Source organism: Cydia strobilella, chromosome 19, assembly GCF_947568885.1.
Source record: "Cydia strobilella chromosome 19, ilCydStro3.1, whole genome shotgun sequence".
Lineage (NCBI taxonomy): Eukaryota > Metazoa > Arthropoda > Insecta > Lepidoptera > Tortricidae > Cydia > Cydia strobilella.
Genome location: NC_086059.1, coordinates 13,760,205 through 13,773,089, shown reverse-complemented (window position 1 = coordinate 13,773,089; position 12,885 = coordinate 13,760,205). Strand labels below are relative to the sequence as shown.

The 12,885-nt window shown below is 36.2% G+C and overlaps 1 protein-coding gene across 1 annotated transcript in view; it reads right to left on the bottom strand.

The window, feature by feature from the left end:
* Positions 1-1,285: 1,285 nt before the first annotated feature.
* LOC134749909 (GAS2-like protein pickled eggs) overlaps positions 1,286-12,885 on the bottom strand; it is a 141,057-nt gene continuing 129,457 nt past the window's right edge. Inside the window, exon 5 of the mRNA XM_063684918.1 lies at positions 1,286-6,501. Within this exon, the coding sequence (XP_063540988.1) occupies positions 5,606-6,501 (896 nt within the window). The 3' untranslated portion in view covers positions 1,286-5,605. The remainder of the gene's footprint in view (positions 6,502-12,885) is intronic.

Genomic DNA, 12,885 nt, shown 5'->3' with positions numbered 1-12,885 from the left:
ATCTATCGCCATCACAGGAAGACACGACAGCCAACCGCCGGGCAGACAGAACCGCGGCATAGAACAATATAAAAAAGCAGATTGCTTCAAAAAAACTCCATGTATTTGCCCCTTGGGATTTCATTTCCGATTTCTCATTAATACTGCATAATGAAATAGACTTTTACAGTATTGAGAAGTAATCTCTAATATAAATTAAATATTCTGGTAAACATAGTTTCAGGATTTCGTTTGACAGTGTCAGTTTTTTTTTGATGACAGTAAAAATCTTTACTGGCAGCTCAATTAAAAAAAAGACTTCGTTAGAGTTTAGTTACTCAAAACCAGTAGTTTTACCTACTATATAGTTCTCATGCGTGCGCCCATAAGGGACAGAAATACGTAATGCGACGGAATTAAAACCATGTCTTAATATTTCTGACAACATACCAAAAACATTCTACGTAATTTAGTCGGGTTCATTGTTGCCCACCGAGCATTGGTCTAATACCGTTTTGTCGCGACACTTAGAATTTTTTAGAAGCAGGCAAAATACAGGCAAATATGAAAAATGCATGAAAAATTAGACTATGATAAGATCATCTCGTTCAGCCATGATATCCCATTCAGTAGTTATTTATTTAAACTTTATTTAATACACAATAAATTTTATTTAATGAAAAGTGACCTCTATATTATTGTTTCTCTGAGGTGCAAACTTAACATTGTCAGACTAGATGAGAAAACAAAGTATGGATGGTATAGAAAGGATGCCAATCTCTTATGGCAGAATTGTTGCAAAAGTGACCGCTTTCAGTTTAAATAATAGTTCCTAATCTCTCCGGTGGCGCTAGTTAGGCTCTGGGACATGAGTATAACATGAACCATATAAGGCATCAAATAACCCGACCAAATTACGTAGGTTGTTTTTGGTAGTATTTCGGTGTATGGTGGCGCCGCCTAATTACTGTTTTTTGATGGACACTTTTCGTACATAGAGATTTGGCTCCTTTATATAGTCTCCATGAAACAAAGTCCCTGCCGCGTCTGTCAGTGTATGTATGTTCACGATAAACTCAAAAAATGCTCAAAAACTTCCGAACGAATTTTCATGTGGTTTTCACCTATGTTTAGGTGTATACATTAATTTGTTGTTATTGTGTAACCCATGCGAAGCCGGGGCGGGTCGCTAGTTAGTGGTTACGTATATTCCTAGTCTCTCTTTCTCACTTTAAAATTCTTTCTTGATAAATGGATTCAGCAGGAGGTATAGGGATAAGTTCACTCGAAAATTAAATAAAAAAACTTTTTTTATCTTGTATCAAGTTTATTCAGTGAAACAGAATAACGAATGTCTATGGCATTGTCAGTGGTAACAACTATGAAGCAGCTAAGTCTCACTTAGCCTCTAGCACAATAAACTAACCAAAACCAGAGATTATAGAGTTACAATCAAAGTGATAGGTAAACTAGAATATCGTGCTTACAAATCTCACTAGATGGGCTTTATCAATGCCCGTGAATCACACGAACCGACCGCCAAAATGTGGCCCTCCCCGTAGAAGTTCTGTATGTAAAACGAGGTTTAGACTAGCAAGAACTTATTTAATTTTTAACAAGCAGAAACAAACCATGTTATTAAGCTTAGAATTGAGGTCTTGGTGGCCGAGTTGGCAGAGCGCTGGAGTATCTATCCAGAAGCCATGTTCAAGTCTCACCCAAGGCAGTATTTTTTCCACTCTTAAATTTATTCTAAGCTTAACAGCAAGAACTTGCATGCAATTTTCATTACATTGCGGTATCTGATCAAGCTATTGAATGCAGCCTCAGTAGTCGGCAATGTAACGTAAATTGTTTGCAAGTTCTTGCCATATTATGAATTTTCTCAAATGATTTTACGCCTCACACCCTAATCTGTTAATCAAAGGCCTTTCTTTTGTTCAGCGGTTACCAATGCTACCGCTACTGACTGAAATATTTACCGTTCTATTTATATGGGTCAAATTTATGTAGCAGCTCTGTATTCTGAGGCCACACAGGCAACTGATCGTCCTTCATTACCCAAACTCGCTATCTCAGAATGAGCGTTACATTTTGAACCTTAATACTATCACGATAGTTGCTTTTTATCGACATGGTTGCTTTGGCACGCGCTCGGCACGCGACTAAGGCGCCTCTCCTTAAAAGAAACAAAGGCATTTATTTAATGGATTAGTGTCTGAGGCCTAAAAATCATTAGAGAAAATTCGTACTATAGTCTGCGCCTCCCTTAAAACTTTAACGTAGGAGAGCGTAAGTTCGATTGTATGGAAGCGGCTTTTTGGCGGAGCCTTCGTGAGACTTAAATTCGGGCGTATTTGGGCGCCATCTAGTAAGTAATTTTATCTTTAATATAGTAATTTAATTATAACTCTATATTCTCAACCATAACTAAAGTTATACCAAGTTATACCTAAAGAATGTGTGGATCCGCTCACAACAAACATTTGGAAACTAAAAAAAATTGTAGTGTCAAATTACTGTCAAGTTAGCGACATAACTGCATAATTGCATATACATGCATGTCGAAACAAATCGTACTTAAAGCTATTTCAAATATTTCGTATCAAATAGTATACCTACGGTGCTTGATATTTTATGTTTTATTTTCAAGGCTTAGTTTTTAACATATTCAGCTTTATATGTACATTACGTACATATTATGAAGAGACATTAACGTAAAAACTTATTGCACATAGTTATATATTTCAACTCGTTGTAAGCGGAATCCACAATGCGCAGAAATGTAGTACTTATTTAGTATAGAAGCATAGAATAGCCTGGTAGTTTAATATATAATTTATAATAGAAAAAAAGCAGTTCCGATTCTAACTTATTCAATATACTATTTTAGCATAGTTTGCGAAAGCTTCTGTCTCTATCGCACGTTAAGCGATGCCTATAAATTGGACAGAGAGAAGCGATCTTGATCAAGCTTTTAGAAGCATGAGAAATAATTGCACAGATTAAAAAAATTGTGACAAATTCTAAAAAGTTTTATATAGATTCGCATAATGTAGAAACTGAGCTTTTTGGATTGTCACTTTTTTTTAAAGTGTTCAATTATTTTTAAATATTTTCTACAAGTTAGAATGAAACATACGAAGCATCAGAAACAGTGAATTACTATATAAATTTAAAATCTTTCAAACTTTGGTTAAACATAGACTCATATAATATTATTATTAACGAATTATGCGTCTTTGTTTTACCAAAAAGCGGTTTCCAGATAAATTCATTTTTTCCAAAAATATTTCTTTTCGGACGGTCTATGGCATGGCTATATTGCGTGACAAATATAAAGATTCTTTATTACATTTTTTTAACAACTTTTACAATTTTAATTCATTGATGAATTATTTTTTGAATTATTGAGAAACGTCATTTTTGTGTTTGATATTTCGGTTTTTTGTGTATAATTTTAAGTCTTTTTTTCGACACGTTTAAGGTTGATATTTTGTTTTCAATTAAAATGCAATTAGAACCTTTATATTTTCAAGTCACTAAGCTGTCTACACTACAAGCGAGTGAAAAAATACTCTTTTATTGGTATACTGGATGAGGTACGATTTTGTATGATTTAGTTCAATGCCATATAACCCAACCACCAACTGCTAATTCACAACCTACGTTTAATTGGACTATAGTTCTTCTAAGCGACAAAGTTACAAATGTACCCGCTTAATACGATTTCCTGTGTAATACACCATTTTTCAAAATTTTTACTGGTTAAAAGTTTTTAAATTTGTTTTCGACCATTATTTCACGGTCAATACGGATTCCCGCTTCGGGCGCCTTTTTCACGTCGTCCCTTGAGAATTTAATTCACTGTCTAGTTGTTGTTTATTTATTTACACTTGATTTATGCAATGCAAATTATTAGTCGAGAAAACTGACAAATTATTTGCATACGGTTGACTGTACATTTGTCGCTTACAAAAACTACGGTTACAGACAAAACATGAGATTACTTTTTGAAAAAAAATCAAAAAATTCCCGGTAAATTGGAATGATCGCCGATAAATGCTCACCAAATGCTCATTTCTCAATAAATACTACGTTAATTTTGTTAACTAACCGGGTCCATTTTAGTCTCAAATAAAAAACTTAAAAAAATGTAATTTCTAACTAAAAACTTATTTTAAACTTCTTTTACAACTAATTTTATTGGGCGACGATTATCGTATACTTAGAACTAAAATAAAATCTCTGTTGAATAATTTTCTACTTGAAAATAAAATGTTATGTCCATCTCGGGCTTGAATGTCTTCAAGAAAACCATACACCTGCAACCTATGTCAGTGTCGCAAAGCATCATGGGATAATATGCTTTTAATACCTGTTTTAAATGCTCAAACGATATAACTTTGAAAAGTTTATTGCTATAAACATAACTATACGCCACTGACACTAAAAATCTACAATGGTATTTTTGTCCGTATAAAATACGTTTTCACGTACTGGGGTTTACTGGGACTTGCCATATTTTATTTAACCTAAAATTAAAATTAGCACCATCTTTCGTCGCTATTTGTGAATCAACCCGCGTAACGCTATATTATACCATATTATTTAACACCAGAACTCACCCTACAGATTTTTTTAATCAAAGTGCGACGCTGTTCAAAGCCTATTTTTTTTTGCTTACATTTAACACAATGGTTTGTTCTGGTGCTTTCATGGTCTTTAGCAAAAAGTATTACAATCTAACGTTAGTTACTCTAATGCCTCTAAACTTTAATCTGTTAAGTTACACCTAGTGTTATTTTAAATGTCTTTATATTATGTCATTATTTTCTTTGTAAAGATAAACCGAAACTATAGCAGCTTCATTGTCACTTTTCAAAAAAAATTAATACAATTTCCCACTCACAGCCCCAGCTTACCTCACAAAGACAAAAAAATACGAAAATGATTTCCCACTCGCAGCCGAACTAAAACTGGGACAGTTACCTCACAAAGATAATCAGAAATCAGTAATTATATAGGTAGTGATGCTGATGACCAATTTATATTGAAAAATGGTGTGTAAATAGACTAACATATTGACACAGTTTTACACAAAAAATGTTTAAGTCAATAAATCAGTGTCAAAAGAGAAAAATAGGTCATCTTAAAATAAAGCTTACCTAATCTTAGGGTCCATACGAACCAGTGTCTATTTTAAGAACCCTTAGTTTTTTCAATAAACTATGGTGTTACTTCTATGTTAGTGTAAATTTACTACATTTTAAGTGTAAACACCAATTAGACGACATTAGAAAATTTTCAAAAACACTACAATTTATAAACATTACTGATACCTACAACTAAGTAATACACATAAAAGATATGGATAGATAAGTATAACTGATAGACTATACGCTATATTCGATAAATAGAAATGATATATCATATACGTAACAGGCGTGAGCCTTGAATTATAGCTACTATGCCAGGCCGTTCAAAAACCTTCGAAATCGTCTTCCAAATACACTAATTATTGCCAAAAACGGAACTTTTTCTATCACTTGACATGAACCATCACAACCCCTTCTCCGGCATTCAGTCTTTATTTGTCACTGAGCTCACTATCCTGGGACCCCTGTCATTGAAACTGGGAAGTGGAAGTGGACCTCCGGCATCCTATCGACACAGGAGCAGGGATCCTGGAGGCTCCGTTCCGTGGATCCTTCCTTGGAGCAGCCAACTGTCTTGTACTAGTCGACCTTTCTAGTTTCCCATCAGACATCACCCACGCTGAAGTGAAATCAGCGTAATCTGAGTCTTTAGAACTCGTCCTGGATAAAGAATCTTCTCCTTTTGAATACGTTCTGATGATCTCTTTCATCTTTTCCAAAACTGCGGCATCGTCTTTAGCAGTTTCTGTGGACCTTAAGATGTGTTCTAGTAAAGGACTTAGAGGCTTTTGATTCGGTGGAGAGCGGAGAGTAACGCTGCTAGCTCTAAGCGGGGAATTTCTCTTGAATGCTTCATTCTGCGGAGCGGCTTTAGGCCTTGCTTTGGGAGATTTGTTAGGATTGTCGAAGGTATCAGCGCCGATAGTCGGTCTGGCTTTAGACTTCGCTTGATTAGGGGCAGTGCGTCCACTCCAAGTGTTTCTAGCTGTTGGTGGTAACTTTGGAGTCAGTTTAGGAGAAGTCTGTACATTGGCTGTGTGCTTAGGGCTTGGGGTGTTGCCGCGGCTGGGTGTCCTAGCGCGGACGGGTGAATGTGGGATCCTGCTGGGAGGTCGGCTGCGGAGCGTTTTCTTAGGTTCCACGTCTCTGCTGGCTCGAAGGCTCATGCTAGGTGAGTTGTTGCTTTCTACGACGACAATGCGCTCAGGGCTGGTTCTGTTGGACTTGTCCTCAATGGAGGAAGGTTTCTTGCCACGGTAGAAGGTGTCAGCGTAGCCGGTCTTGCGCAGGCCGGTGTTCAGGCTGACGTAGTCATCTACACGGTCGCGGTCCATGTGACAGCCGTCGTCTTGGTCGAGACGCTCTGAAATGAGAAGAGAACGAGTTAGTTTTTGTAGACATATTGAAAGTTGAAGGTCTGAGAATAATCGTTGTGGCTTCAATAAAATAATTTAGGGCCGTTTGCACCAATTCGTGTAACAACGCATCGTAGTTCGTTAAATGTACGAAGTATGTGACAGTGCTCTATCAAATGACAACTGCAGTTGTCATACGATTGATTAACGTCAAACAGCTGTGCGTGATCCAACTTGTCCTTTATCAATATATAATACTTAAGGGGAACTGATCAATTGATCATATTACGAATATGTGTGTTTGGGATAAGCAAATTTTTAGCACTTTGATTGAACCTATGGATTATGTTTCTCGTCCTTTTGTTGACAAAGCCTAATTCAGATTTTATAACCACGGTCAGATGGTCACAGTACACAGATTACAAAAGCTTACGCATATTACACAATTAAATTAGGATATTATTAGTTCGTTCACCTCTGTGTTTTGGCACACAATCGTGTGACGTGTAAATATTAACTCATTAGCGGGGTCACTGACCTGGTTAAGCTGTGAATAAGTTTAATTGCTTGTACACATTGTTTTAGATGAGTAATTATATTATACGTGTATTTGATATCGCGTGTCACTGGGTGACTAGGTATTTAGAAATGGGATCAATAGTTTTGTAGTAATTAATGTCAAGATGAATTCTTTTTTCATTTATTTTTTACGTACTTAGTTTGTTTTCTTTAACTGACTTAATTTGTTAAACATAAGTCTCTTTCAATGGTTACTCTTTATTATTATTTATTATTATGAAATATTTACAATGAACAAAATACGAACATAACTTCTATTTTTTTTTTTTTTTCGAATAAATAACATCCCAATTGATGTGTCATTGTCATGTCCTTTCATTCGAATTGACATCTCAATCAAGGCCGACTAATAAAATTATTCTCAGATGCTGGTAATATAATAAATTATAAATACCAAAGATAGATAAATACCAACAAATTCATCCTCAAGCAATACTTCAAAGTACTTCAACAACAACAAGGCACCTTGAAACACTCGAATCAACAAATCGTCAATACAATTCAACTCGACACGAATCAAAATAATATTTGCATGCCCTTAAAAAGGTCGTTGACTCATCTATTTAAAATACTCTCACGTTCTGACCATATGAGAGCCCTTTACATGCTTTACATTTGACAAACAGACGATTTTAAACTCAGTTTTGTTGATGATAAGAAATATTATCCAGTTGCTAGAGCATTTGCAAGCAGAAAACACAAAGTTTTAAAGTCAGTTTTCAAACTCAGTTTGAAGCTAATTTCGACGCTGTTTCTTATGACAAAAGATATACAATGCAGTTGTATAAGTGTATGTTTAAGTTGGTATAGTAAAGTGCACTTCAAATGCTGCGATTTTCTTTTTGTGTGTCGCCTTGTGCGCTTGTTTTCTTTGCCGTGAGAGCTAAGACAAACATCATTAGGTTGCAAAATGAGTTGGAATGTTTCTTACGTATGTTTTTGAGTGTAAGTACCGACTTTTGAATTGTTTCAAGAAATTGTGAGTTTGTTGGAATGTTGGAATAGCATGTATGGTGCTTAAGCTTTTTGCACACGTACATACATGTATTCATCCAATACCTTTAAATGAATACATGGTAGGTACTAGAACTGTTTGCGATTCGGGTAATTTCATCGTATCAAATATTAATTGATTTTTTTAGTTACTAAAATACCTAAAAGAACTTAGGTATTTAGCATATATATTAATAAACAGTGCCTCACCATCAGTTTTATAATTTTCACTCAAAAATCTTTGCCGACAGTTAAAACTTTTGACTCCACTATGGATATAAAGTGGTCATCTTACCCCCGATAGTTTTTAGCCATTGTCTGCTTGTTTTACTCGTCCATGGCTTGAATTTACTTTTACCCAAACAAACAGACATAACCTCAAAACCCTAACCTTCACCATTTCCCAACCGCTCCTTATAAATCCACCATTACCAACATAATAAACCCAACTGTCAATCACTGGTTAATAACACAGTTGTTACCATTTATCGCCCACGCCAAGATTTGATTTAATCAGAGTCAAAAGAATATCGACCTTATGCTGAAGGACTGACGTGCCAAGGCTTGGTGCGAAGCTGAGTTGCCTTTTATGATCGAGGAATGTGGTCTTTCTGATATGGATTGCGACGGAGATGTTTAGGTTAGCACCGGAGTCTAGTAAATAAAGAAGACAGATAACCCTTGTACAACGCCGCGTTAGTTATCTGCATATGTAAACTGCTACCTACCTACTTATAATATCCAAACGTAAAATTGGACTTGACTGACCGCAGTTATAATCACAAAAGTAGATTCAGTGGCAAGGCCCCAGGCCCTCTTATAACCCGTCGCAGTTGAATGATCACCGCGATCCTGCGCCGCCCCTTTAAAGGCGGAGTAAGTAAGTAAGTGGCACTGGCGGAGGTGGCACTCTTTGGGTTTTTAGACGACAGTAGGATCCTCGTCCTTTATTCCGTCATACCCGTCTCGCTCCCCTCGAGACGGGATGCGTGAAGGCATTTTCCCAACGTAAAAAAAAGGCCCTGTTGTAACTACTAGGCTCCCCTTTGTCAGCACCCATCACATAGATTGCTGTCGCTAATATCTTGCCGCCCTAGGGCGGGCCTAGGCCCGGGCCTACTGGGCCTAAGGGGCCCACTGACTATCAGTCCGCCGGACGAGTTATTTTGTTCTAACTGACAGGCCGACATCGTCCGGCGGACTGATACTACTGATAGTCAGTGGGCTCCTTTAGGGCACATCCGCCACCAAGTAGATTTAAAGCGTAAATAAATCATTTCAAGACCTTTTAAAAGGATTAACAATCTTAAAACCAGATGGCGCCATTAAATAAAATATATATCTAAAATACTTTTGTGCATATGACAGCGGCCAATAAAGCCGTATTTTAGGTTTAGAAATTTATGACTAAGCCAGTGGGTGACAGATTTTATACGTAAAGCTAAAATGAAAAAGTAGAAAAACCCATGAGAACGCAGTGTTGTATAGAAGTTGTTTCGTCTTCAATATTTACTAGTCTCCGGTAAGCACCAACAATTTACTGACTATTGATATACCTTAACATCTTAGTAATAAGGCTTACGATGATGGTGATGAACAGTGCGAGTGTTGACTATTTTGGAGCAGTTTAGATGTCTACAGGTGTTATGGTCAAGCTGAAATGTCAAAAGAACAAGGTCAAAATGTTTTTGACAGTCTTTGTTGTTTTGACCTTTTCGTTTTGAGAATAAAACTTGACCTGGATCTGATAAGAGAATAAGAGCGTGTGCAGATCATAATGGACACTTGGCCCGTTTAGACACTTCTGCTGCTGAATGTGTGTGTCTAACATTGATGATGATGATGAATCATTTATCTTTTACGAGTAGGAGACCTAGCCGCAATATGAACAATCGTACATCGACAGAGACGCCAAACGTACCCAAAGAAATAGTTATTTGTGCAACAAGAGAGGAAAGCTGAGCGTAACGAGGGACTCAAAAACACGAGATGTAAAATAACTTTGCTCTCGTGTTGCACACATAATTTTTCACCTCAGTAGTGAGAACACATTAAAGGTTAAAATGCATTTCGATTTACACAGAATAATACAAAAAAAGTATGAAGTGGCAGTTCATGGCCTTCACTTAATTAAAAAGCTACTTTGTTTCACTCCCTGGAGTGAGGAAAGTTGCACTTTCTTCACTCGCTGGAGTGGGGAAAGTCGCACTTTCCTCACTTCAGGGAGTGACGAACGTAGGCTTGTTTGAGCTGCTGAGGTGTAAATAATTTATCGGGATGAAATTATACTAGTTTGTAATGCGGAAATATGATTTTAAAATTATAATTATTTGCCTGAGTGGGTTTCAGCTTGTGGCAATTTTGCTTTGAGTGGCAGAAGTGGGATCTCATTTCAGACTGATTTTAATAGATTTAAATTATATACTTATTGACCGAGCAAGGGCGAAGTGTCTCCATTTCAAGTTGGGTAAAAATACTTTCTTCCTTATATAATATGTGGTATTATTCCTTCCTTATATAGTATTCTCGTGAATTATACATACCTGTTTGTCTATTTCATGTTCGTCATTTTTTTAAATGGCAAAGCCATGGGAAACCTTTACTGTGATAAACGAAACTGTTTACTCCCAGAGAAGTTTGGAAAATTAATGATAATGATTATCTACTCCTATCACTGTCACAAACCAAATATAATGACATGCGCTGCTGTGTGTACTGGCTTAGATTTCGAAGAAGAAATTGCATCTGTTTCTATATAATTTTATAAAAATCTTAAGTAAATTTACATTATTAAATATTTTTTTCATTGGTGGCCCATTTTTTTTCTTCCATTACCCAACTATCGATATCGATAAAAAAAACTAACTCTAGCAAGCTTGCGACAGTCTTTGGTTTGCCGCGAAAATTCCGGATTCTCCTAAAGTTTAAATTCGATCTCAAAAAAGTATTTATTATAAAGTTATATTTTCTTATACAACCATAAACACGACGTAAACAAACTCGGAAAAGGAAGTTAAGCTAAGGTACGATTAAGGTAAAAAGCCATATTAGAACCAAGTAAGGCGATCCAGGAAGCATAGACAAATTATTCTATGATAGACTGTCTATGGCATGGAGGTATTTGTCTATGTGTATAATAGTTTTTTAATTGGATATGTTTTATAAGGCGTGTCATGGGCAATTAGTGTTTATGAAGGTGACTGTATAAAATTCTGTCTTTAATAGTTTGTCAAAGGACTGTCTTATTTCAAACATAGACAGAAAGAATCATACTATCTTTATCTTACACTAGTACTAGCACCCGAAAGAAAAGGATAAGTATAGTTTTTTTTGTTCTTATTTACTGCCAATTTAGTTTGACCAACTATAGATTTACTGATTGTCTCGCAATGTAGGGTATGGAGTTTCGTTTTTACAGCATTTATTTGTATGGCGACTTTATCAATGAATTTATCCATATTTTCTCCATGCAATTTACCAGCTCACTGTACATGCATTAATATACATAATAGCACTGATGACATTGCCACACTTTGTCATTGCAAATAATATGCCCAGTTAGATTGGGCCGATTATAATAATTTTGGACCGTCAGTTTATCATTGTTTGAACTGCAATTTACCATTTCAAAATATTCGCACATACGAGTAGCCCATAGAAACCTATCGCGGTTGGCAACTGCATTCAAAATATACCTACATGTATTCAATTACCTAGTACAGTACCACACAACACTACCGGACAATTACACGCAACGGCGCACGCGCCGATGCGCCGGAGTTGCGAAAATGTTGACGCGGCATAGGAGGCCGCGGGCGAGGAAGCGATATATTTATTTATTAATCCCTTGAAAGCCACCCCTATCGTATGCGGTGCGTCATTGTGAACCTGGTCGTAATTCGGAAGGTTGATATAGAATGGCTTGTCAACATTTTTATGATTTGTATTAGTGTTAATGTAGAATAAGGTCAAGACGATGCTTGTGCGGATTACGTTAGTGTTTTGACGAAGCATGTGGCGGATTACTTTTGTGTTTGATTAGTTATGTTTGAATGAAATAAAGTATTTACTTTTTTATTGAACTGTAGCTGCGCGCGTCAGTTGACGCCTTTGGCGGTCAAAGGGTGAATTGTATATTGTATGGCTTATCAACATTTTAATTTTTTGCCAGCATAAGTAAACCGCGACGAACGTTAGAAGATAACAAAAAAAGGAAAAGCTTAGATATGTTTTTGGCACATCTAAACTCATCGGGTCCTTTTGTAGCTTCGGATTTTGTTTCTTGATTAAATTTGATTGAAACTGAGTAATTACTCATGACATGCCTATTGGCTATTGAAAATAAACTAACATAACTCATTAATAACCGTACTAAATCATTATTTTGCAAGAAACTTATGGGCATTTTCTCAAATATGCATTGGACGTATCGAAAAATCTAAAATAGTATGTTAAATGCACTATGTGTCTAAAAACTAGATGACTGTTAACTTTCACACCTAATCATAGAGAATATTCTAAAGCATTATATGCAAACGGACCTATTTCTTATTTATAAATGCTTGTCAACTCTAACAAACCGTTGCTAATCGGTTATCCATCAAAAAGACAAAAATTAACACACGCCTGTAAGAGATTGCTAAGTTTTATTATTAAAGGGGCTAGTTTTTTTATTATCAATGCATTAAAAAAATCGTCTCAATTGCAACAGCAACAAATCGCTGTATTCCTTCCTCTTGCACCACGCGCCGGAATCATTGCTACTGTGTATCGCAAGCTATGATTTAGAAGCTACGCATCAATGGAAACACATGTTTATG